The 23,561-nt window shown below is 56.1% G+C and overlaps 1 protein-coding gene across 1 annotated transcript; it reads left to right on the top strand.

Moving 5' to 3' along the window:
• Window positions 1-242: 242 nt before the first annotated feature.
• Window positions 243-16,983, top strand: LOC142913315 (cadherin-2-like). The gene is made up of 16 exons (XM_076060848.1): window positions 243-626; window positions 2,012-2,239; window positions 2,909-3,048; window positions 3,348-3,405; window positions 4,244-4,388; window positions 5,734-5,906; window positions 6,853-6,990; window positions 7,472-7,657; window positions 9,432-9,539; window positions 9,993-10,135; window positions 11,161-11,303; window positions 13,565-13,795; window positions 14,468-15,037; window positions 15,479-15,609; window positions 15,796-15,960; window positions 16,735-16,983. The coding sequence occupies exons 1-16, from the start codon at window positions 531-533 to the stop codon at window positions 16,981-16,983; spliced, it is 2,904 nt and encodes a 967-aa protein (XP_075916963.1). The 5' UTR covers window positions 243-530.
• Window positions 16,984-23,561: the final 6,578 nt, after the last annotated feature.

The following is a 23,561-nucleotide window of genomic DNA, read 5'->3' as shown; positions in this document are numbered from 1 at the left end:
AGGGAAGTGACGTCACGCCAGTTGCTGCCCCACCCCCACCACCTCCCTTTATCCCCCCCTCCCCCTTAGGCAATGGGCGGTGCCGTTCGGCACATGGGAAGTGACGTCACGCCAGCTGCGGCCCCACCCCCACCACCGCCCTTTATCCCCCCCTCCCCCTTAGGCAATGGGCGGTGCCATTCGTCACACCGGAAGTGACGTCACGCCAGTTGCTGCCCCACCCACCTCTTCGTCACCCACGCGCCAGCGCTCAGCGCCATTTTCCCGCGGGCGTAGTCGCCGAGAGGCCCCCAGCGAGCCCGGGACCCCGACAGCAGCCAGACCCCCGGAGCCACGGGGATCCCTTCCCGAGATCAGGGAACAACCCCCTCGCCAACACCGCCCACAGCACGAATCGGGGACCTCGCAAACGGCAGCAGCAGTCACCCTCTCTACCCCCTTGCTGAGACTGGAGAGAGCTCCCTTCTCTGAGGCGAACTTGAGGGGATTCAGGGACCCCCCCCCCCGCCCGCGAAGACGGAACCCCCGAAATGAGGGGGCTGTACCCCAGGGTGCTGCTGCTGCTACCCCTGCTGCTGCTGCTGCTGGGCGCGGTGAGAGCGGAGGAACAAAGCCGCGAGTCTCAGGTAACGGGGCCTCACACCCCCAAACGCGTCCTCATCCCCTTCATCCCCTTTTCAAGCTCGTTCGTCAGACCCCCCCTCGCATCCCTCTACCACTTACACTGCTTCCCCCCACCCCACCAACCTCACCACCAACCTCCCACCTCACCAACCTCACCACCCCCCACCTCACCACCCCCCCACCTCACCAACCTCCCACCCCCCCACCTCGCCAACCTCCCACCCCACCAACCTCCTACCTCACCAACCAAAGAAAAAGTGTACGTTTTTATTCGCAGCCGGCGTTACTATTCGGAGTTTATTTTCCGGGTTTAGGCCACGCAATGATTCGGCCAAATTTATGTCGTTAAGAACACCCCCCACCATCGGACCCCCAAGCAAATTGAATCGCCGTGGGTGAAATGAGCGTCTTAACGGTATGCCCGTTATTAATTTCGCCTCGAAATTGCGGATTAGAGGTCGGAGTACAATCAAACCATTTCAAACTTTTTTTTATTTCACCAGATAAAGCCCCACTGGGTTATATAGCTCGCTTTCAGAAGCGCCCTGGCCATAAACGATAGCCCGATGAGGCGGTTATTCACATGGGTATTTATAGCGTCACAAACAACTCCCAAAGCGCACGTTGATTATAAATATGCAGGGAAAACCTGTAAGAACCGGAGAAAAATCCACACGGCCACGGGGAGAACACGCAAACTCCAAATACACAGGCACCTTCAGCGTCGGGATCGAACCCACGACCTCCGGCATACCAGGCGAGGTAGTTAACATCTCTAGATTTGAAGCTTTCGTGACTGCAAGGATCCATACTCTTTGGTTCTATTCGGTAAAGTCACGTAGGTAAAAAATAAAATAACAAAAAATCACGACGTTTCGGCCACAGCACAAGTGGCCTTCATCAGGTGAAGGGACTGGACTGTCCAGAGGAGAGCGTTGGAGTGAAGACAGCAAGCCCACAGCTTAAAGGACGCGACCTGGCCGAAACGTGATTTTTTGTTATTTTATTTTTTACCTACGTGACTTTACCGAATAGAACCAAAGAGTATAGTTAACATCTCGCCACCGTTGGAGAAACGTGAAGTAAGCGACTTGGCACGCGCGGCAATCTTCAGGTTCAAGGGCCGAGGCAAATGGGAACGGTCGGCTGGTGTCGTCGACGCGTGGCCCAACGCGACCAACGTCGCTTGTGAACTTCGTGACGTTGACCGTGCTACCCCCCCCACCCCCCCCACGTGACGAAATGGGGGACGGGGGGGGCGGCCTGGCTGGATTTCGAGCGGCGAGGAGCGCGTGAGAGAGGGGGGGGGGGGGGGGCCGCGCGCGGCACCGTTAGCGTCGTCCCAACGGAGTCGCCGCCGCCGCCCCTCCGCCGCTTGGCCTCGCAGGGAAGGCACGGGGGGACGTCCAAGCGGGAGACGGAGCGCCAGGAGGAGGAGGAGCGCCAGGAGGAGGAGGAGGCGGGCGTCGGCGCCGCGGGGGCGGAAGAGGGCGGCGTGCTCGCGTTCCGCCGGCTGCGGAGCGGCAGGCGGCGCCGGCAGAAGCGCGGCTGGCTCATCCCGGCGATCAACGTCCCCGAGAACGACCGCGGGCCCTTCCCCAAGGGGCTGGTGCAGGTGAAGGTCCCCCTGCACTCTTCCCCCCCCCCTTGCCCCCTCTACCCCGGCACCCCTCCCCCACCAGCAAGAAAGGGGGGCCTGGGTTCGATTCCCAACTCGGGTGCCCTGCTGCCTACGTTCAACCCCCTGTTGAGCAGTGTGTGAATGTCACGCGTTGGTGAGTGTGAGGGTGAATGTGTGTGTGTGGCATGTGGTGTATGTGTCTTTGGGGTTCGTGGTGTATTTAGCATGCCATGTATCAGCATGTGATTTTTGTGTGTATGTGTACATGTATATATGTTGGGGGAGCGGTGGTCAATTGGTTAGCACACACTGCGCTCTGAACCTGGAGACGTGAGTTTGATTTCCACTTACGGCTAACACCCAGTGACAGTTATCTGAACTTGGTCTCAACTAAGTACACGGTGCGGTGTATAACCGTCTCCACACTGGGGAGATAAAGGCGGCCGGGTGTGTTGGTAACCGCATATCGCACCCCCTCGTGTGCCACGCCAGCCTTCACGTTTGCTGCCGCTCGCCAACCGCGCTTGCCCCGGCAGCCTGCTGAAGGCCATCCGGGATATCTTTGCGTACGCGTTTTCACGCGATGTACGAGCGTGGCTATCGCGCAGAGCGTAACGCCGCCAACTGCCGCCTCCCCTACCCCGTGTGCGTGCGCCCCCGCAGATCAAATCGAACACGCGCGGGAAAATCCGCTACAGCATCGTGGGGCCCGGCGCCGACCAGAACCCCACGGGGGTGTTCGTCGTAAACTCCGTGACCGGACGCCTCTCGGTCACCAAGACCCTGGACCGTGAGAGTACCTGGTGAGGCGCCCACGCAAGCACACCCACGTGTGTGTGTGTTAGCGAGCACACCCACGTGTGTGTGTGTGTTAGCGAGCACACCCACGTGTGTGTGTGTGTGTTAGCGAGCACACCCACGTGTGTGTGTGTGTTAGCGAGCACACCCACGTGTGTATGTGTGTGTTAGCGAGCACACCCACGTGTGTGTTAGTGAGCACACCCACGTGTGTGTTAGCGAGCACACCCACGTGTGTGTGTTAGCGAGCACACCCACGTGTGTGTGTGTGAGCACATCCACGTGTGTGTTTGTGTTCGCGTAGTAAGGTCCAGGCCTCTATTGCGGAGTTTTCTCAAATTTCCTGGTCCCCGGACCACTCGGTCAGTGTAAACATTTACGTGGTGCAACCCCCTCCTGCCCCTGGTGACACAAACCATTCACTTCTCTAAATACCAATATTACTAAGTTATATTCATATTACCGGAACATTAAAAGAACGTTAACGCAGCTTTAACGGTTGAGATCTCAGGGTTCGGGTAGTTTTAATCGAGGTGGTTTACTTAATTTAATTTTTCAATTTTAAATATCACGAGTAAACTATTAATGTCCGAAACAAAAGGCGTAAACATTTGCGGATCAACCTGCAATCAGCATCGCAACCCAGCGGACCTCCAGGAGTACCGTCCCAGACCGTCGGTGGTCCAGGTACTACCCTTAGAGAACCGCCGCTCTAGAGGGATGTTTGGCCAACTCTAAACATCCAAACGTCGGCGACTACAACCACACCACCACCACCGCAACAACAACGAGACGCAGGGACAAAGGATCCCTTGTATAGCGCGTCGTAGACGGTTGAGGCAAGTGCTGTTAGCGAGCACCGCATAAAGGCCAACATTTGTGCACGACGGGGTGGGTGGCCAGCAACCCCACCCACGCTTTTGTCTCCAGAGTGGCGACGTTTACACGGCCGGGCAATCGGGGGCGGCACCAATGACTGGGACCCAGGGGCAGCTCAGGGCAGCTCCAATGGCGATGAGAACCAGGGCGCAGAACAACGACCAGTCCCCGCGCGCTTTCTTGCGTGTGCCGCACGTTGCGTGCGTTGCGTGTAACGCGCGTGTGCGTTGCGTGTAACGCGTGTGTGCGTTGCGTGTAACGCGCGTGTGCGTTGCGTGTGCGTTGCGTGTGCGTGGCGTGTGCGTGGCGTGCCCGCTGCAGCTCAAGGCCCACGCGGTGGACATGAAGGGGCATCCGGTGGAGAACCCCGTGAAGCTCGTCATCAACGTCATCGACATGAACGACAACCGGCCCGAGTTCGCCACGCCCGTTTTCCAGGGCTCCGTGGCTGAGGGATCCCCACCAGGTGCGGCGTGCGGACGGGCACAGACGGGCGCGGTGGTGACGGGGGTGTGATAGTGATAGCGCCCGCCTGGGTATTTTGTACCATCGGACACTCAACCCCCGCAACTCTCAATTGGTGATGGGGCAGTTGTGGAGAGAGTGGAGAGTTTACCCATACCGGGGCAGTGTGCTCATGACCAGCTCCGGTTTGACAGCAGAGGTCTCACTCTGAATCAGTCGAGCGGCAATGTCTTTTCATCGGTTGCGCAACGCCGTGTGGAAGCTACCTGGTCTGTTGCTCTGCACGAAGCTTCAGGTCTTCTCGGCCACGGTCATTCGCTCCCTTCTCTCCGCTTGCGAAATGTAGACCCCCCGAATGGAACATCTTCGCCGGTTTAAAACATTTAGGCTGGCCTGCCTACGATTCATCCTGGGTTTAACCAGGCAGCCTGGATTGTGTGAGGAGTTCACGTATCCTCGAAAGATCTGGACAAAGTCCCATCGGTGAGCTCCTCCGGCATATAGCTGTGTCATGGAGCCCGCATGCCCAGCCACCGCATGCCGAAACTGCTTTTGTTCGGCCGGATCGAGGGAGATAAAACAGGCGCGTCACGGGCTAGAGAAGAGATGGAGTGATGTGGTACAGGAGGATGTGGAGCTAAGCGGACTTGCCAGTGTCAAGATCGGCCTCTGTGGAGGAGGCTCGTGAAGGACGCTACTGGGCAGTTGGAGGCAGCCGCCCTCCAACAACAACGGAGGGCGGAGGAGCGACACTCACAATAAGCGGAGTGCCGGGTGGCTAAAACACAGCAAGTTGGCACAGTAGGGGGCACAGGTGGTGCATCAGCCAGTCGTCTCAGTCGACCCGTGGCACCTGGGTTTGCCCTGTGACCGCCTCCCAGCGGGCGTTCGACACTTCACGTGGCCTCAAGGTGTACATAGCCTGGCACAAGCGTCGTGGTGATGTCACCGCCACTTAGTGGCGAATGGCGGTTGTTGTTGTTGTGATGGTGGTGGTAGTGGCAGTGGGGATATTGGTGGTGAATGAGGTAGAGGTGGCAATAGGCATGGTGGTGACGGTAACAATGGCAATGATGTTTATGATTAACAGGTGAAGCTGGTTTAAATCATTATGATTGTGATGACATTATTTATAATATCTTTGATCGTGGATGTTGGATCGTGGACATGGACGTGGATGTTCTTGATAACGACGATGATGTTGAGAATGACAAGAATGGTGGTGGTTGTGATGCGAACGAATATAATGTTTTGTTTTTTGATAGTAACGACGTCCACGCCTCCCTCCCTGCTTTTCCCCTTTGCCCTCCCCTGCCCTGCCCTGCCCTCCCTCCCACCCCCGGCAGGCACGGCGGTGATGAGGGTCGAGGCGAGCGACAAGGACGACGCCTTAACGGCCAACGGCATGATCCGCTACAAGATCATGTCGCAGGCCCCCAAGGTGCCCTTGGAGCGCACGTTCACCATCGACAACGCCACGGGCGTCATCAGCACCATCGCCGCCGGGCTGGACCGCGAGGTGCGTCGTCCCGCGGCAACCGCCGCCGATTGGCTGACGTCGGACCGGGGGATGGTGGCTAACCTCCGGGGTTGTGTGTACGGTGTTACGTTCGCGTGTTTTCAGTCGTGTATGCACGTTGCGTTGAACGTCAAGTCGCGCGCCGTACGCAGGCGACCGCGCTGATCGGAGGTGCGAGGGAAGGGCGAAAGGCTCGACACGAAAAGCAGCTCTAAAGAAACGAGTTTTCAGTCTGGATTTAAAAGTGCACAGCTACAGTGGCTTCTTGATATTGTGTGGTGCCCTAATAAAGTATTAAAGCTTTCGTGGCTGCATAAAATTACTCATTGGTTTTTTCGGTAAAGTCACATACGTAGAAATACAATAAAATTATATTAGAACAAAAAAACAATCGCGACGTTTCGATCACAATGCAAGCGATCTTCATCAGGTGTCAAGAACAAATCGCGGAGGTAAATACAGCAAAGAGATGAGAGATGAGAATTCAACAAACCTGAAAAAACATGTGAAGCACATCCAGTCAGGCCAACAACACAGTTAGACACTTCCTGGCGGACCACGAATTTCAGAAGAGCGTTAAATTTCGTGTTCAACCTTTGGATTGCACATACCAGCATAGATAGAATGAAATATATGTATTTCTACTGACCATGTACCTCGTATTGTGTGGTGCCCTGTGTCTCGGAAGCGACGGTGACGCTGCTAGCGCGCCGCGCTACGAACCCGGGGACCTGAGACCGGTCCAACACCGGTGACGGTCGACTCGGGCCTCAAATGAGTAGCCTGCTGCAGTGTGAAAACATCCCCACTAGGGAGACAAAGGCGGCCGGGCGTGATGCTGGCCACCCAGCACAAAGGTCTGTCGAGGCTGCACGAGGAATGCTTGTCCTCGTCGTTTTGTTGTTCATCTGTAAGAGTCGTGCGTCTGCGTGCCCCGTCTGTGTAGAGGACGCCGCAGTACGTGCTGGTGGTGCAGGCCTTGGACATGGAGGGCGACCCGGACATCGGCCTCGCAAACACGGCCACCGCCATCGTCGCCATCACCGACAAAAACGACAATGCCCCCGAGTTTACGGGCATAACCGTACGCACCGCCGCCGCCGCACACAACCACGCCGCGCCACCAGATCACCCGCCTAGACTTTACATGGCCCGTAGATTAACATTGCATGTAGATTTACATTGCACTTAGACGAAAATGGCCCGTAGACTTACATTGCCTCTAAATTAACATTCGCCATCGACTAACATTTCCCGGTTGGCAAGATGTTCACTTCCTTGTGCGGTATGCGGAAGGTCGTGGGTTTGATCCTGACCCTGACGCGTGTATATTTGTAATTTGAATGTTCTCCCCGTGGTGGTCTTGCGTTCAAAGCTGTTGTGTACATTTCCACGTGATGATGAGCCACTTCGCTGAGCTACCATTTGATGGCTAGGTTGCTTCTAAAAACAGAGCTGCATAGCTCCATGCTGTGGGGCCTCACCTGGTAAAATATTTTTATTTTTGAGACTGGCGGAACAATGAATCTGACGACGTCCCCCCCCCACCACCGTCTCCGCCGCAGTTCAGCGGTACGGCGCGCGAGAACGCGGTGAACGTGACGGTGACGACGCTGACGGCGACGGACGTGGACGAGCCCGGCACGCCGGCGTGGCGCACTCGCTACGTCGTCCGCGGCGGGGACCCCGGCAAGAACTTCGCCGTGGAGACCGACCCCCGCACCAACGACGGCAGGCTCTACGTCGTCAAGGTGGGGGGGGGGGCACGGTGGTGGGGGGGGGGGGGCGGTGGGGGGGGGCACGGTGGTGGGGGGAGGGCGGTGGGGGGGGGGGCGGTGGGGGGGGGCACGGTGGTGGGGGGAGGGCGGTGGGGGGGGGGGGTCTGCCACGCGCTGCCGCGGTTGGGTAGTGATAGTGGTGGTGATGATGGTGATGCTGATGGTCGTGGTGATGGTGTAACGTAGGAGACGGTGATGGTGATGGGGTAGTGGTGGTGGTGGTAATGGATTCATAATAAAGGTTTTTGAGTTAGATCGCGTTTATTTATAAATGTGTCGTAACCCTCCACCACCCGACACGGCCAATCAGCAAAAAAAGTGTCACGTTGACAAAAGACAAATAATTCACTACTTCAGCCCACCGGTGTGTTGAAGAGTTAATCCACATTTACAGTTTGAGTACGACGTTTTGCTGGTAAATACATCCAGCATCATCGGGCAATTCGCCAGAATGGTAAAGCCCTCGCTTGCTCCCGGTTTTTATATAGAGCAGCACGGTGACGTCATCACTTAACTCATATCAGGTGCAGTGATTAGAGGCGGAGGGGGGGGGGTATTGTAATTATATAATCGATTAGTAATCAGTCATTGGTTATGATTAGTAATGAGTTGTAGATTAGTAATTCTTTAAATGTAATGTGTATTATTTAATAATACGCTTCCAGGCCGCACTAAGCCGGTAGCTGTCAGAGCGATTAAAGTTTAATCGATTAAAGTTCACTCCGAATCAGTCGAGCGGCAATATCTTTTCATCGGTTGCGTAACGCTGTGTGGAAGCTACCTGGTCTGTCGCTCCGCACTAAGCTTCAGGTCTTCTCGGCCACGGTCATTCCCTCCCTTCTCTACGCTTGCGAAACGTGGACCCCCCTAATGGAACATCTTCGCCGGTTAGAAACATTTAGGCTGGCCTGCCTACGATCCATCCTGGGTTTAACCAGACTGGATTGTGTGAAGAGCTCACAAATCCTTGAAAGATCTGGGCAGGGTCCCATCGGTGAGCTCCTCCGGCAGGCAAGGCTGCGATGGCTGGGTCATGTAGCCCGCATGCCCAGCCACCGCATGCCGAAACAGTTTTTGTTTGGCCGGATTGAGGGGGCTAAGCGGGCGCGGCACGGGCTAGAGAAGAGATGGAGTGATGTGGTACAGGAGGACGTGGAGCTGAGTGGACTTGCCGATGACTGGTACCAGCGGTGTCAAGATCGGCCTCTGTGGAGGAGGCTCGTGAAGGATGCTACTGGGCAGTTGGAGGCAGTCGCCCTCCAACAACAACGGAGGGCGGAGGAGCGACGCTCACAACAGCGAGCGGAGCGCCGGGTGGCTAAAGCACAGCAGGTTGGCACAGTAGGGGGCACAGGTGGTGCATCAGCCAGTCATCTCAGTCAGTCGACCCGTGGCACCTGGGTCTGCCCCGTGACCTCCTGCCAGCGGGCGTTCGACACTTCACGTGGCCTCAGGGTGCACATAGCCTGGCACAAGCGTCGTGGTGACGTCACCGCCACTTAGTGGCGAATAGCGGTTGTTGTTGTTGTTGTGTGGTGTGTGTGTGTGGTGTGTGTGCGTGGTTGGTGTGTGGTGCGTGGTAAGTGTGTGTGGAGTGTGTGGTGTGTGGTGTGTGTGCGTGGTTGGTGTGTGGTGCGTGGTTGGTGTGTGTGTGTGGTGTGTGTGTGTGTGGTGTGTGTGTGGTGTGTGTGTGTGGTGCGTGGTTGGTGTGTGTGGTGTGTGTGTGTGGTGTGTGTGTACGCTGCAGCCCTTGGACTTTGAGAGCTCGTCCAAGTACAACCTCGTCGTCGCCGTGGAGAACGAGGCGTCGCTCAAGAGCGCCGAGTTCGGACCGGCGAGCACCGCGACCGTCACCGTGAGTGCCCCCCGCGGCCCCCCGCTGCCCCCCGCGGCCCCCCACAAGTTTCGCCCCCCCACAGCTTCCTGCGCCGCTCGCGGGGGCAGATCTGATACCGCCTCAGACGGCGAAACTTCAGTCGCGCCCGTTTGTTATCGACAATTTTTCTCGGCCGATGAGAGCGAATGACTTAAGCACCCCGATGTTTACTTATTTCAAGTCCAGTAGACCTTTTTTTTCACAGGTGTCTCCTGGACATCTGTGCCGTCACCAGCGCTGTGAAGCACAGCGCTGGTGACGGCCGCACCGCCTCCCGCACGACCGCCCACACCGTGCCCCCCCCCACCACCTCTACAGGTGCTCGCTAACAGCCCCCCCCCCAACTCTACAGGTGCTCGCTAACAGCCCCCCCCACCACCTCTACAGGTGCTCGCTAACAGCCTCCCCCCCACCCCCCCGCCGGCCCGGTAGGTGATGGTGGAAGACGAGAACGAGGGGCCGACGTTCGAGCCGCTGCGGCGGGAGGTGAAGCTCCCCGAGGGCCTCCCCATGAGCCACCACGTGACCACCGTGGTGGCCCGTGACCCCGACACCGCGCAGGGGCAGGCCGTGCGGTGAGGCCTTCCCCAGCCACACTCCCCCCGGCCGCTCCCGTCGCCGCCCGGACAGCCGGCAGCCGACCCTTCTGTGTGTGTGTGTGTGCGCGCCTCACCTGTGTGTGTGTGTGTGCGCCTCACCTGTGTGTGTGTGTGTGCGCCTCACCTGTGTGTGACTCACTCTGTTCGGCTGCATGACACTAAGCTGTGTGAATCGCCTGTGTGAACCCTGTGCATCTGTGTGTCTGACTCATCTCTGTGTGTGACTCACCTCTTTTCACCTGTGTGAGACTCACCTCTGTGTGTGACTCACCTCTGTGTGAGACTCACCTCTGTTCATCTGTGTGAGGCTCACCTCTGTGTGAGACTCACCTCTGTGTGAGACTCACCTGTGTGTGTGACTCACCTGTGTGTGTGACTCACCTGTGTGTGAGGCTTACCTGTGTGTGTGACTCACCTCTGTGTGAGACTCACCTGTGTGTGAGACTCACCTGTGTGTGAGACTCACCTGTGTGTGTGACTCACCTGTGTGTGAGACTCACCTGTGTGTGTGACTCACCTGTGTGTGTGAATCACCTGTGTGTGAGACTCACCTGTGTGTGAGACTCACCTGTGTGTGTGACTCACCTGTGTGTGAGACTGACCTGTGTGAGACTCACCTGTGTGTGTGACTCACCTGTGTGTGAGTCTCACCTGTGTGTGAGACTCACCTGTGTGTGTGTGACTCACCTGTGTGTGAAAGTCACCTGTGTGTGTGACTCACCTGTGTGTGTGACTCACCTCTGTGTGAGACTCACCTGTGTGTGACTCACCTGTGTGTGTTTGACTCACCTGTGTGTGTGACTCACCTGTGTGTGTGTGACTCACCTGTGTGTGAGACTCACCTGTGTGTGACTCACCTGTGTGTGTGTGACTCACCTGTGTGTGAGACTCACCTGTGTGTGACTCACCTGTGTGAGACTCACCTGTGTGTGAGACTCACCTGTGTGTGACTCACCTGTGTGTGTGACTCACCTGTGTGTGTGTGATGGGGCCGCGCGCAGCTACAAGAAGCTTTGGGTGCCGGGCGACTGGCTGCACATCGACCCCGTGAGCGGCAAGGTGACCACGGCCGTGGTGCTGGACCGCGAGGCGGCCCTGGTGCAGGCCAACACCTACACGGCCACCTTCCTGGCCACGGATGACGGTGAGGGCTGCCCCTCCCCCACACTGCACCACCCCCCCCCCCCCCTGTTTACAGACACGCCCCAGCCACACCACATTGGCTCGCTTATTCATTCGTCATCACACCACGCTTACTCACCACTCACTCACCATCACTCACTCACCATCACTGGCTTACTCACCATCACTGGCTTACTCACTCACCATCACTCACTCACCATCACTCACTCACTATCACTCACTATCACTCGCTCACTCACCATCATTGGCTTACTCACTCACCATCACTGACTTACTCACCACTCACTATCACTCACTCACCATCACTGGCTTACTCACTCACTCACCATCACTGGCTTACTCACCACTCACTCACTATCACTCACTCACTGTCACTCGCTCACTCATCATCACTCACTCACCATCACTGACTTACCATCACTGGCTTACTCACCACTCACTCACTATCACTCACTCACTATCACTCGCACACTCACCATGACTGACTTACTCACCATCACTCACTCGCCATCACTGGCTTACTCACTCGCCATCACTCACTCACCATCACTGACTTACTCACCATCACTCACCATCACTGACTTACTCGCCATCACTCACTCACTATCACTGGCTTACTCACTCACCATCACTGACTTACTCACTCACCATCACTCACTCACCATCACTGGCTTACTCACTCACCATCACTCACTCACCATCACTGACTCACTCGCCATCACTCACCATCACTGACTTACTCACTCACCATCACTCACCATCACTGACTTACTCACTCACCATCACTCACTCACCATCACTGGCTTACTCACTCGCCATCACTCACTCACCATCACTGACTTACTCACTCACCATCACTCACTCACCATCACTGAGTTACTCACTCGCCATCACTCACTCACCATCACTGACTTACTCACTCACCATCACTCACCATCACTGACTTACTCACCATCACTCACTCACCATCACTCACCATCACTGACTTACTCACTCACCATCACTCACTCACCATCACTGGCTTACTCACTCACTCACCATCACTCACCATCACTGACTTACTCACTCACCATCACTCACTCACCATCACTCACCATCACTGACTTACTCACCATCACTCACTCACCATCACTGGCTTACTCACTCACCATCACTCACTCACCATCACTGGCTTACTCACTCACCATTACTGGCTTACCACTCACTACCACTCGTTCACTCACCATCACTGGCTTACTCACTCACCATCACTGGCTTACTCAATCACTATCACTCGCTCACTCACCATCACTGGCTTACTCACCACTCACTCACTCACTGTCACTCGCTCACTCACCATCACTGACTTACTCACCATCACTGACTTACTCACCATCACTCACTCACCATCACTGGCTTACTCACTCACCATCACTCACTCACCATCACTGACTTACTCACCATCACTCACTCACTATCACTGGCTTACTCACTCACCATCACTGACTTACTCACCATCACTGACTTACTCACTCACCATCATTCACTCACCATCACTGACTTACTCACCATCACTCACCATCACTGACTTACTCACCATCACTCACTCACCATCACTGACTTACTCACCATCACACACTCACCATCACTGACTTACTCACTCACCATCACTCACTCACCATCACTCACCATCACTCGCCATCACTCACCGTCGCGCCGCGCTCGTTCGCCATTTCCCGCACCTTCGATTGGCGTGTGTGGCTTCTCCTTAAAGGTGCAATTCACAAAATGAGTGAGTGTGGTGCGTCTGTAGGTAGACTCAGCCTTACAATGCGTCCCTGGTGTGGTATGCTTGTGTAACCGGTCCACGTCTGGAGCGGTGGTGGAAGGGTCGGCGCGCTGCATCACAAACCCGGCACGCCGAGTTCGATTGCCGCTCACGCCCAACATCGATGACGATTATCCGAATCGGTCTCCCCTTGGTTGACTCGGCCTCAAACAAGAGTACCCGGTGCCGTGTGTGTGTGTAAACATCCTCACTGGGGAGACAGAGGTGCCGTGTGTGTGTGTGTAAACATCCTCACTGGTGAGACAGAGGTGTCGTGTGTGTGTGTGTAAGCATCCTCACTGGGGAGACAGAGGTGTGTGTGTGTGTGTGTAAACATCCTCACTGGGGAGACAAAGGCTGCCGTGCCGAACCTTCCCAGGTTTGTAGAAGGCCGGCGAGCGGTGGGGGCGTGCGGGAATCTCGCTCTTCGTGTCTCGGCGTGCCGGTGGGAGCAGGCGACCCCGTGGCGAGCGGCACGGGGACGCTGGCACTGCTGCTGTCGGACGTCAATGACAACGCCCCCGTCGCCCGGCCCGACGAGGCTGCGGCGTGCGGCGCGCCGGGCGGCGCCGTCGACGTCACCGCCAGGGACGCCGACGAGGACTTCAACGGCACTCCCTTCGGCTTCCGGCTGGCGCCCGGGAACCCCGCCGCCGCCGACAACTGGACCGTCCACCGGGTGGACGGTGCGTGGGGGGCCCCTCCACCACCCCCCCCCCCCCCCACGCTGCCCTTGCACTGCGCCACCCACACTGCCACGTCCGGCTGTGCGGACAGCAAACCGCACTCACTCGCTCGCTCACAATCACGCAGCAATCACTCGCTCACAATCACTCAGCAATCACTCGCTTGCTCACAATCACTCAGCAATCACTCGCTCACAATCACTCAGCAATCACTCAGCAATCACTCAGCAATCACTCGCTCACAATCACTCAGCAATCACTCGCTCACCATCACTCAATCGCTTGCCATCACTCAGCAATCACTCTGCTCCCACTCGCTCGCCATGACTCCTACGCTTGCACTGCCCCCTACCCTGTCCCGCTCTGCCCCCACCTTGCTCTTGGCCTGTGTTGTCAGCAGAGGGCAGCGTAGCAGCAAAACCCAGCGCCCTACTCAGGGATTACTTCGTAATTATCTCGCCCAGTATCTCGTTGTTTCTCGTGAACCCACTGAGCGTGGGGGTGGCACGCAACTGAGCAGGAGCCAGTGGTATACTGGACGCGGTGTGCCGGGTACGAAAATATTTTCCGGGTTTTTCCGATCCGGACGGATCCCCATTCCCCCTCTCCCCCTCCCCGCCCCAGCTTGAGCCGTAAGGCAGAGTCACCAAATCCCGCCACGTTGATGGATAAAACACGGCGGAGGCGGGGTGCGGCATCGCAACGCGCAAAATCTCGTCCTCGCCCCAGGCCACCGCTCCAAAACAACCGAACGCGCCAGTCCATTGTCGTCGACCCGCACCTCGCGACCCGTCGGACGAGAGCCGGGAAAACGTCGCCGCCCCCGACCCCCTCCGGATTCGCCGGCGCTTTCCGAACGAGCGGGCGGCCCGGGACGCGGCCGAGAGCCGCGTCGTCGACTCTCGTCGCCGGCGCGACTCCCCGCGTCACGATGTGCCCGCCACCCCGCCCTCGGCGCACCGCGCGACATCTCTCCGCTCGCCGCTCCCCTCCCCTCCTGCCCCGCAGGCGGCGGCTCGCAGCTGCGCATGAAGACGGCGCTGCCCGAGGGCCTCTACTTGGTGCCGCTGCTCGTCACGGACTCGGGCAACCCCGCGATGAGCGCCGTGTCGGAGCTCCAGGTGAAGGTGTGCGCCTGCGACCGGCGTGGCGACTGCGTCGGCCGCGACGCCGCCGGCGGCCTCAACGCCGCCGGCGCCGAGGCCGCCCTCCTCTGCCTGCTGCTGCTGCTGCTGCTTCTCGGTGAGTTTGACGTCGTCGTCGTCGGCATCTTTTTGATTTAAAGCTTTCGTGACTGCAGCGATTCATATTCTTAGCTCTTTCGGTAAAGTCACCATGTTGAAGGGAAACAATAAAATAATAAAATATATATAAAACAATAAAAATTTTCACGACGTTTCGACCATAACACAAACGGACACACCTGATGACGACCGTTTGTGTTATGGTCGAAACGTCGTGAGAATTTGTATTTTATATATATTTTATTGTTTTCCTTCAACGTCACTTTACCGAAAGAGCTAATAATATAATAGCCGTCGGTATCGTTCGGGGGGACCCGGTGCTGCGGACGCGGGGCCCCCCCCCGGCGGCGCGGGGATTCGTGCGGCGAGATCTCCGTTCGTTCGCGGAGGATTTCCGCGGTTTGACCGGGGCGGGTCGCCCCCCCCCCCCCACGTGCAGTCCTGGCGCCGCTCTTCGTCGCTCGCAAGAGGCGCCGCGACGAGAAACCGCTCTGCGACCCCGAGGACGAGGAGGAGGGCGGCGACGTCTTCACGTACGACGACGACGAGGGCGGGGGAGAGGAGGACCGGGTGAGAGGCGTGCTCGCACATCTGCGCGGTGCGTTTAAGCGGTGGTGCGGTGGTGCGGTGGTGCGGAGAGACGGCAGTGTGGCGGTGGTTGCGGTTTGACTGTCCAGCGAGAGACCCTCTCGCGGTGGCGGCAGCGCCCTGCGTGCCCACGCGCCGGCGAGATGACGGCGCGGTCTGCCGCCGCAGGACTACGACCAGGCGCTGCTACTGCTGCTGCGGCTCCCGAGCGAGCTGCCGCCGCCGGAAGCGCCGCGCCGCGAGGGCCCCGGCGTGCGCCACCTGGACGAGCGGCCGTCGCTGGCCGAGCCGCGCTACCCGCACCCCAGCGACATCGGCGACTTCATCAGCGAGGTGGGTGGTAGGGGGGGGTGGGTGGGTGGGTGGGAGAGGTGGCAAACGCCGCACGCACGTAGGGGATGGAACCGCGCACGACCAAACCCAGCGCCGCGCACGTGAACCACCGCCGCCACCGCCCCGTCAAACGATGCACGCGGCACGAGACAAAGGTCCCGTTGGCGAGGAGCGGCACACGGAGGAGGGTGGGTGGCCGGCACCATGCCCGCTGGCCGTCTTTGTCTCCCCCCCCAGTGGCGATGTTGACACGCGGCACCCGGGGACTCGATTGAGGCGGAGTCGAGCTAGGGGGGAGGCCCAGGACCGGGTCAGATAATCGTCACCGCATTGTTTGCTCGTGAACGGGGATCCAATTCGGGCCGCCGGGATTCGTAACGCCCCCAATTAGCGCAGTTGGCTACGTACGGCGCAGTGGAAATTCTACGTAGACACGTACGTAGTGCGGGGCGCTGACCACTACACCACCGCTCCACCACACAGTGCACAGCGTGCAGATGATGACGATGTCGTCTTAATGGTGGACGACGTCGTTGCTGGCGACGTAATCGCCGATGTTGTTGATGCCATGGCAAAATTTTGTCGTTAGGTCATCGTCGTCGGCTGTCGATGTCGATGACGTCATCATCGGTGCCGACGTTTGTATCGTTGCTGATGCCGTCACAAACGTCATCGTCGTCGTCATCATTGGCTGTCGACGTCGATGACGTCATCGTCGTTAACGTCACCGTCTGTCTCCCGCGGCGGCGGTGGTGGTGGTGTTCTGGCTTCCAGGGCCTGCGCACGGCCGACGACGACACGACAACACCGCCCTACGACTCGCTGCACGTGTTCCACCACGAGGGGGACGGCTCCCTGGCCGGCTCGCTCAGCTCGCTCAGCTCGCTCGGCTCTTCGAGCGCGGGGGGGGGCGGCGACGACGACGACCACCACGACGACTACGACTACTACGAGCATCTCAACTCGTGGGGGCCGCGCTTCCGTAAGCTCGCCGACATGTACGGCGGCGGCTGTGACGACTGAGACCCCCCACCACCACCCTGCCCCCCACCACCACCACCCTGCCCCCCACCACCACCACCTACTACTCTCAACCCCACTCTCTCCTCGTCGTCATTTCCCCCTCCCCCCCCCCCCGTGCACCTCCACTCACCCCCCCCAGCACCCACCCACCAGAACACCCCCGTGACCGGCCGCCCACCGCATAGCACCGGCTGGACTGCCGATCCACCAGCCAGTCCGCCTGCCTGTCCGCCTGCCCGCCTGACCGCCTGTCCGCCTGCCTGTCCGCCTGCCCGCTAGCAGCAATTTTGAGTTTGGAGGCTACTCCTTTTTTGCTTCTTTTGGGGGGGTTGGGGGAGAGGAGGTATAACCCGACTGGAGGACGAGGCGACGGTACGTGTAACGACTTCGTGGTACCAGGGCGACGCCGCTGTGGTCCCTCCCCCCCCCCCCCCGGCGAGGGGAAATCTGCGTTGGTTCACGATGTCAGGAACGGGAGGAAGTGGGCGTGCTTGCGGCGACGCGGTTCCAGATCTCCGGGTACGGACGAAGCCGATCCCGCGTCGGGTTTACGATGCGTTTAGAAATTCATGGACGGCTTTTTCTCAAATCCGCGTCGCGACCTTGGACGAGGGGAGGTTCCTCGTCGACGAATTGGCGACGCTGAACGTTGGTTTGAGACGAAACCGGCCGGCCCGCCCGCCCGCCCGCGAGCTGAACCGCAAAAAACCACGGCCGCCGGTTAAAAAGGGGCGAGTGGGCGGGGTGAGTGAGCGGGGAGGGGCGGGCGAGCGATTTTAAGCGAGCGCCGTCGCTAACGCTCCAGTCGGTACGTCGGAGCGACTCCCCCAAGTGACGCTGCTGCCCGTGGGTTCCCAGGTGCCCCCTCCTCCCCCACGTACTCCACAACTCCAGCCTCATGAACCATCGTTGGCCGAGACAATGACGTCTCTCCTCTTACCCCACCCCCGCCCCTGCCAGTATAGTCGCATGGATAATGAGTTTATGGGACTGTACCAACCAATCACGTCAGCCGGGGGGTGGGAGGGGGGAGGGAGTGTCGGGGCTCTACCGACAGACGTGGTTGCCAGCAGGCGGTGATGTGCCAACTTGTGGTATGCCACCGCCTGCGTTTTGAATGGTTCAACTAATCACGACTTGTCACGACTAATCACGACTAATCACTAATCACGACTCAATCATGACTAATCACGACTAATCACTAATCACGACTAATCACTAATCACGACTAATCACGACTAATGACTAATCACGACTAGTCACGACTAATCACTAATCACGACTAATCACGACTAATCACTAATCACGACTAATCACGACTAATCACGACTAATCACTAATCACGACTAATCACGACTAATCACTAATCACGACTAATCACGACTAATCACTAATCACGACTAATCACTAATCACGACTAATCACGACTAATCACTTTTAGGCGGTGGAGTTGGGGCAGCAAGCAATGAGGCCTCCTGCCCCGTTTTCAGCGCTGTGGAAATATAAGATTTATATATTAAAAAAATAATAACCATGTTGATTTGAGCTCGGCCTCTGTGGCTGTTAACGTGCGGAGTACAACATTTATTTAAGTGCCTATTTGGGTTCAGCACTGGGCGCCGGCTCAGCAGAGCTGCCGTGCCAGGGGGCATGGCGGGGGGGGGGGGGGGCGGTGAGCCGGCCGTGGCAGCAACCGCGCCCCGCGGAGACGGAGCCGCTTGCCGTCACAGAGCCTGGCGGAGCTGCTTGCCATCAGAGCCAGGCGGAACCACTCGCCGTCACAGAGCCAGGCGGAACAGCTCGCCGTGACGTAGCCGCCACGGCGGTGCGACGTAACCAGCGGCAACGTTAAACCACGGCGATGGAGCTGCGCGTGGCGACGTCACCACGTCGACGTGAGCCGCTCGCCGACACCGATTGGACCGTGGTGCTAGAGGCCCTCGCGTCGTAATGGAACCACGCTCGGTGAGCGAACCACGCTCGCGGTTACAGAACCACCACCGCCACCACCACCACCACCACCACCCCCTCATATCGAGACTCGCAGGGCTCTAACCAGCGCCATGCGCGGCGCACGATTGATTTTTTTTTCATTTTTTTGATCGGGTGCAACCGCAACAAACATAAAACGTGAACATGAAAACATCTTAAAGTGACTATGCGCAAACAGAAAAATCCGGGAAAAAAAACCAGCAAAAATCTTCCACGAAAAGCACCGTACTCCCACGCTCTGTGCAAAAATCCCAGCGGGATGCAAGTCAAACAACAACAACAAGACAACTTAAAGCCATCATTCTAACTCCGTACTACAACAGAAAAAACATGGCCAAACCAAAAAAAACTTTTCACACGGTTGCCCTGGCAACAATTACAGTTTCCTGGCAACCAAATCCAACATTTGCCTGGCAGCTAGGTGCGTGCAGTAGCTCACAGCAGTCTGATTTTATTGATGATTTTTTTTGTGACGATTATGAAAGTATTTTGAGCGTCGTAGTCTTCTTGTAATTCCCCTCCTGTGTTCTTTAAGTGCGGCCGCTCCCCCCGCCCCCCCAACCCCCGACCGCGTGATGGAGGGCGATAAGAAGCGGCTTTTATGTAAAGGTGTGCGTGGGTGTGCCCACGTGTGTACACTTACGCGATCCACCGCCCAACGGTTTCACAATAAACGACGACCCCCGTTCCCTGACGCCTCCGCCGTGCGGCGTTCACTCGCTCGCTGCACCCCACGCGCACGCGAACGGGAACCGGACCGGCGCACCTGCCGGGCGGAAATTGAACGACGACAAACAGAAACGCGAGGCCGGCGGCCGGACCTCGGGCCGCGTGCTCGACCGCGAGGAGGGCACGGCCGAAGCCGGACTACTAGCGCAGTGGCCTCCGGCGCTCGCACCAGGCTAGGTGCGCCCCGTTCACCGCTCGCACGGTAAACGGGGCATCTCTCGTCTCTCGCGCGTGCGAGCGCCGCCGTCCGATGCGAGCGCCGGCTGGGAGGGGCGGCCCCGGCTCGCGCTCGGGGCGCCGGCTCGAGCGGAGGCCAGAGGGCGACTCGGCGCCGCGGCAGGGAGAGCCGGAGTCGAGGAGGGCGCCCGCAGCGCCGAGATTCTCCGCCAGGCCGAGGTCGACGACGGACGGCGGCGAGAACTCGGGACGGCCGGCGGGGCGATTCACCGTCGATGTCCACCGAGGGGCCTGGCGATGTTTGGAAAGATAAAATGTCACTGTTCGATAACTTCCACGTGTTCGTTAAAGGAGAGCTGAAAAAACTGTCAGGTTTTCTTGCAGCGGCTGCGTACGCCGCTGCGATTTGTCTGGACGATGTTAATTTGAAATTGCCAGCCCCTTCTCTCGAGACGGGGGGGCGCATGTTTGAGCACGCGGGTTGGCGAAAGGGAGGCCCAGGAGCGGTTCGGGTATGAGCCTCCATCGATATGAAGGTCCCATTGTGGAGTTGAATCTTCATCTTCACATTTCACCTTCACTTCTTCGCTCTTCACCATCACTTCTTCACTCTTCACCATCACTTCTTCACATTTCACCTTCACCTCTTCATATTTCACCTCGATATCTTTAAAAGTGTCCAAGCTGGGATTTTCTTCCGGTTCTTGTTTCATGAGGGATGGGCTCATTGCGGCACTTTGACTTTCACAAGCTGATTTCAGACTCCACTCCTTGTTGATCTTCTGATGCTTGTGTGTTGTCTGGTGTCCATGAAGAGTTGATAACTGTGAAAACGCCTTCCCACACACACTGCACTTGAAGGGTTTCTCTCCTGTGTGTGTTCTCTGGGGTGTTACAAGAGAAGATGAATGTGCAAACACCTTCCCACACACACTGCACTTGAAGGGTTTCTCTCCCGTGTGTGTTCTCTGGTGTGTTACAAGAGCAGATGAAACTGAAAACGCCTTCCCACACACACTGCACTTGAAGGGTTTATCTCCTGTATGAGTTCTCCGGTGTACATGAAGATGTGGTGACTGTGCAAATGCCTTCCCACACACCCCGCACTTGAAGGGTTTTTCTCCCGTGTGTGTTCTCTGGTGTCTTTGAAGATTTGGTGACTGTGAAAACGCCTTCCCACACGCACTGCACTTGAAGGTTTTCTCTCCCGTGTGTGTTCTCTGGTGTTTTACAAGAGTAGATGAATGTGCAAACGCCTTCCCACATACACTGCACTTGAAGGGTTTCTCTCCCGTGTGTGTTCTCTGGTGTGTTACAAGAGCAGATGAAACTGAAAACGCCTTCCCACACGCACTGCACTTGAAGGTTTTCTCTCCCGTGTGTGTTCTCTGGTGTTTTACAAGAGTAGATGAATGTGCAAACGCCTTCCCACATACACTGCACTTGAAGGGTTTCTCTCCCGTGTGTGTTCTCTGGTGTGTTACAAGAGCAGATGAAACTGAAAACGCCTTCCCACACACACTGCACTTGAAGGGTTTATCTCCTGTGTGAGTTCTCTGGTGTACATGAAGATGTGGTGACTGTGCAAACGCCTTCCCACACACCCCGCACTTGAAGGGTTTCTCTCCCGTGTGTCTTCTCTGGTGTCTTTGAAGATTTGGTGACTGAAAACGCATCCCACACACACTGCACTTGAAGGTTTTCTCTCCCGTGTGTGTTCTCTGGTGTGTTACAAGAGTAGATGAACGTGAAAACGCCTTCCCACACACACTGCACTTGAAGGGTTTCTCCCCTGTGTGAGTTCTCTGGTGCAATGTCAAATGTTCAGTACGATCCGTGCTGTATGGACACCGGTCGCATTGATGCCTTTTTGCACCGAGCTGCACTGAGTGCCTTTGCTCCATCAGTAAAATTCTGCAGAGGAAGCGACAGCTGCAGAGAGAAAAAAATAATATCCACACCATCTACACGTCAGTATCGATGCACAGAGGAATGCATATATACAGTCACACGTGACTAACACGTCTATACTTATTCATATATTCATGTTATAGTGAAAAAGTGTCCCAAATTCATCACACGAGCTGTTATGGCACGCAATGAGGGCAAATGTCATAAACGTGCCTGGAAGCGCTCGTATCTTCAAAATGAATGTTAACCCAAAACTCCGAGCACACAATTTCGGCTGTCTGGCTTCAAAATGAATATTTATGAAAGCTAAATTCAGGTGACCTAGCAAAGGGTGTTGAAAATAATACTATTTGTGTTATGCAGAAATGCATAAATTAATGTTCAATCGCAACTTAGAGGTGTGAAGCCAGGCATAGATGTCCTTGAATGCTGGGATGAACAGTTCCGACCAGCTGCACGTGTGCTGTGATAACTTCCCGACTACATTCTTAGAAAGAGTAGCATAGGAAAACAAAAATAAACTACTGTTTTTATATAACCTCCGTGCTCAATAGAGTTAGACTTTACTGCAAATACAAACTTGACCCTGTCACACACTCAGAGGTGGAGCCAGGATTTTCAGGTAGGAGGGGCAACCCCTTCAGCAATGAAAAATGATGAGTTAGTAAGTAAGGAGTTGTTAGTACGTAAGGAGTTGTTAGTAGGGAGTTGTTAGTAAGTTGGGAGTTCGTAAGGAGTTGTTACTAAGGACTTGTCCCTTATATTCTTAGCTCTTTCGGTAAAGTCACGTTGAAGGGAAACAATAAAATAATAAATATATAAAACAATAAAAATTCTCACGTTTTATATTTTTTTTATATATATTGAATATAAATTACTGCAGTCACGAAAGCTTTAAATCAAAATTTAGCTTGTGTTGCGCCCAAAACGTGATTTATTTTATTTTGTACCTACCACGTGGTGACTTTAACCTGAAAGGACCAAAGAGTATCACGCTGAAGAATATTCTCCGTGTCTCTGGTGGACTGGAGTAGGCTCGTGGCTCGTGGTCACAGCTGTGGGTGACAAGCGTGGCGGATGCAGCGTGCCCAGCCGACTTGGGGACAGATCTGGCTGAAATGAAGCTTTGTACATGACCCGCAGTGGTGAAGTATGGTCAAACAACCTCCTCCCCATTACTGCCATGGAGTTGGGGAAGCCTTCATCCATTGGTGGAATGAGATGGGCGGAGTTTATTCTGTATCAACGATATATTGAAATGACAAGAGGGACCTTGAAAGTGTTTCTCAGAGGGGAGAAACACCTTAGGCTTAAGTTTCAACGCGTACCATTGAAGTATTGTTCATTGTAAGAGCTGGCTAAGTGTACATGTTGTAGAAGAATAAAAAAAGATTTCCCCCAAAAAAATATTGCTCAAAATGCCCCCCCCCATATATTGCTATTCAAAATATTTAAACAAAAATAATAATTGCTATGCTATGTAAATAAAAATAACAATTTTCTCAACCTTGGCCACAATATGTGGACTTGTCTTCATGTAACAATGCATAGATTTCTGTTTTTATGATTGTGGTTATGAAGAAAAAACAGCAACGTTGTAATAGAATAACACTCTTAGACATTTTCTTTGGTTCTTTCGGTAAAGTCACGTAGAATGAGAATAAAATAATAAATTGATAAAATAACAATAATATTCTCACGACGTTTTGGCCACAACACAAGCGGCTGTCCTACCAGACAGTCTCGTCCCTTCACCTGATGAAGGCCGC

Source organism: Petromyzon marinus, unplaced genomic scaffold (assembly GCF_048934315.1).
Source record: "Petromyzon marinus isolate PM22_M1 ecotype Great Lakes invasive population unplaced genomic scaffold, UKy_Petmar_22M1.pri1.0 PM_G_Scaffold_24, whole genome shotgun sequence".
Lineage (NCBI taxonomy): Eukaryota > Metazoa > Chordata > Hyperoartia > Petromyzontiformes > Petromyzontidae > Petromyzon > Petromyzon marinus.
This window is presented reverse-complemented; position numbering and strand designations above follow the sequence as displayed.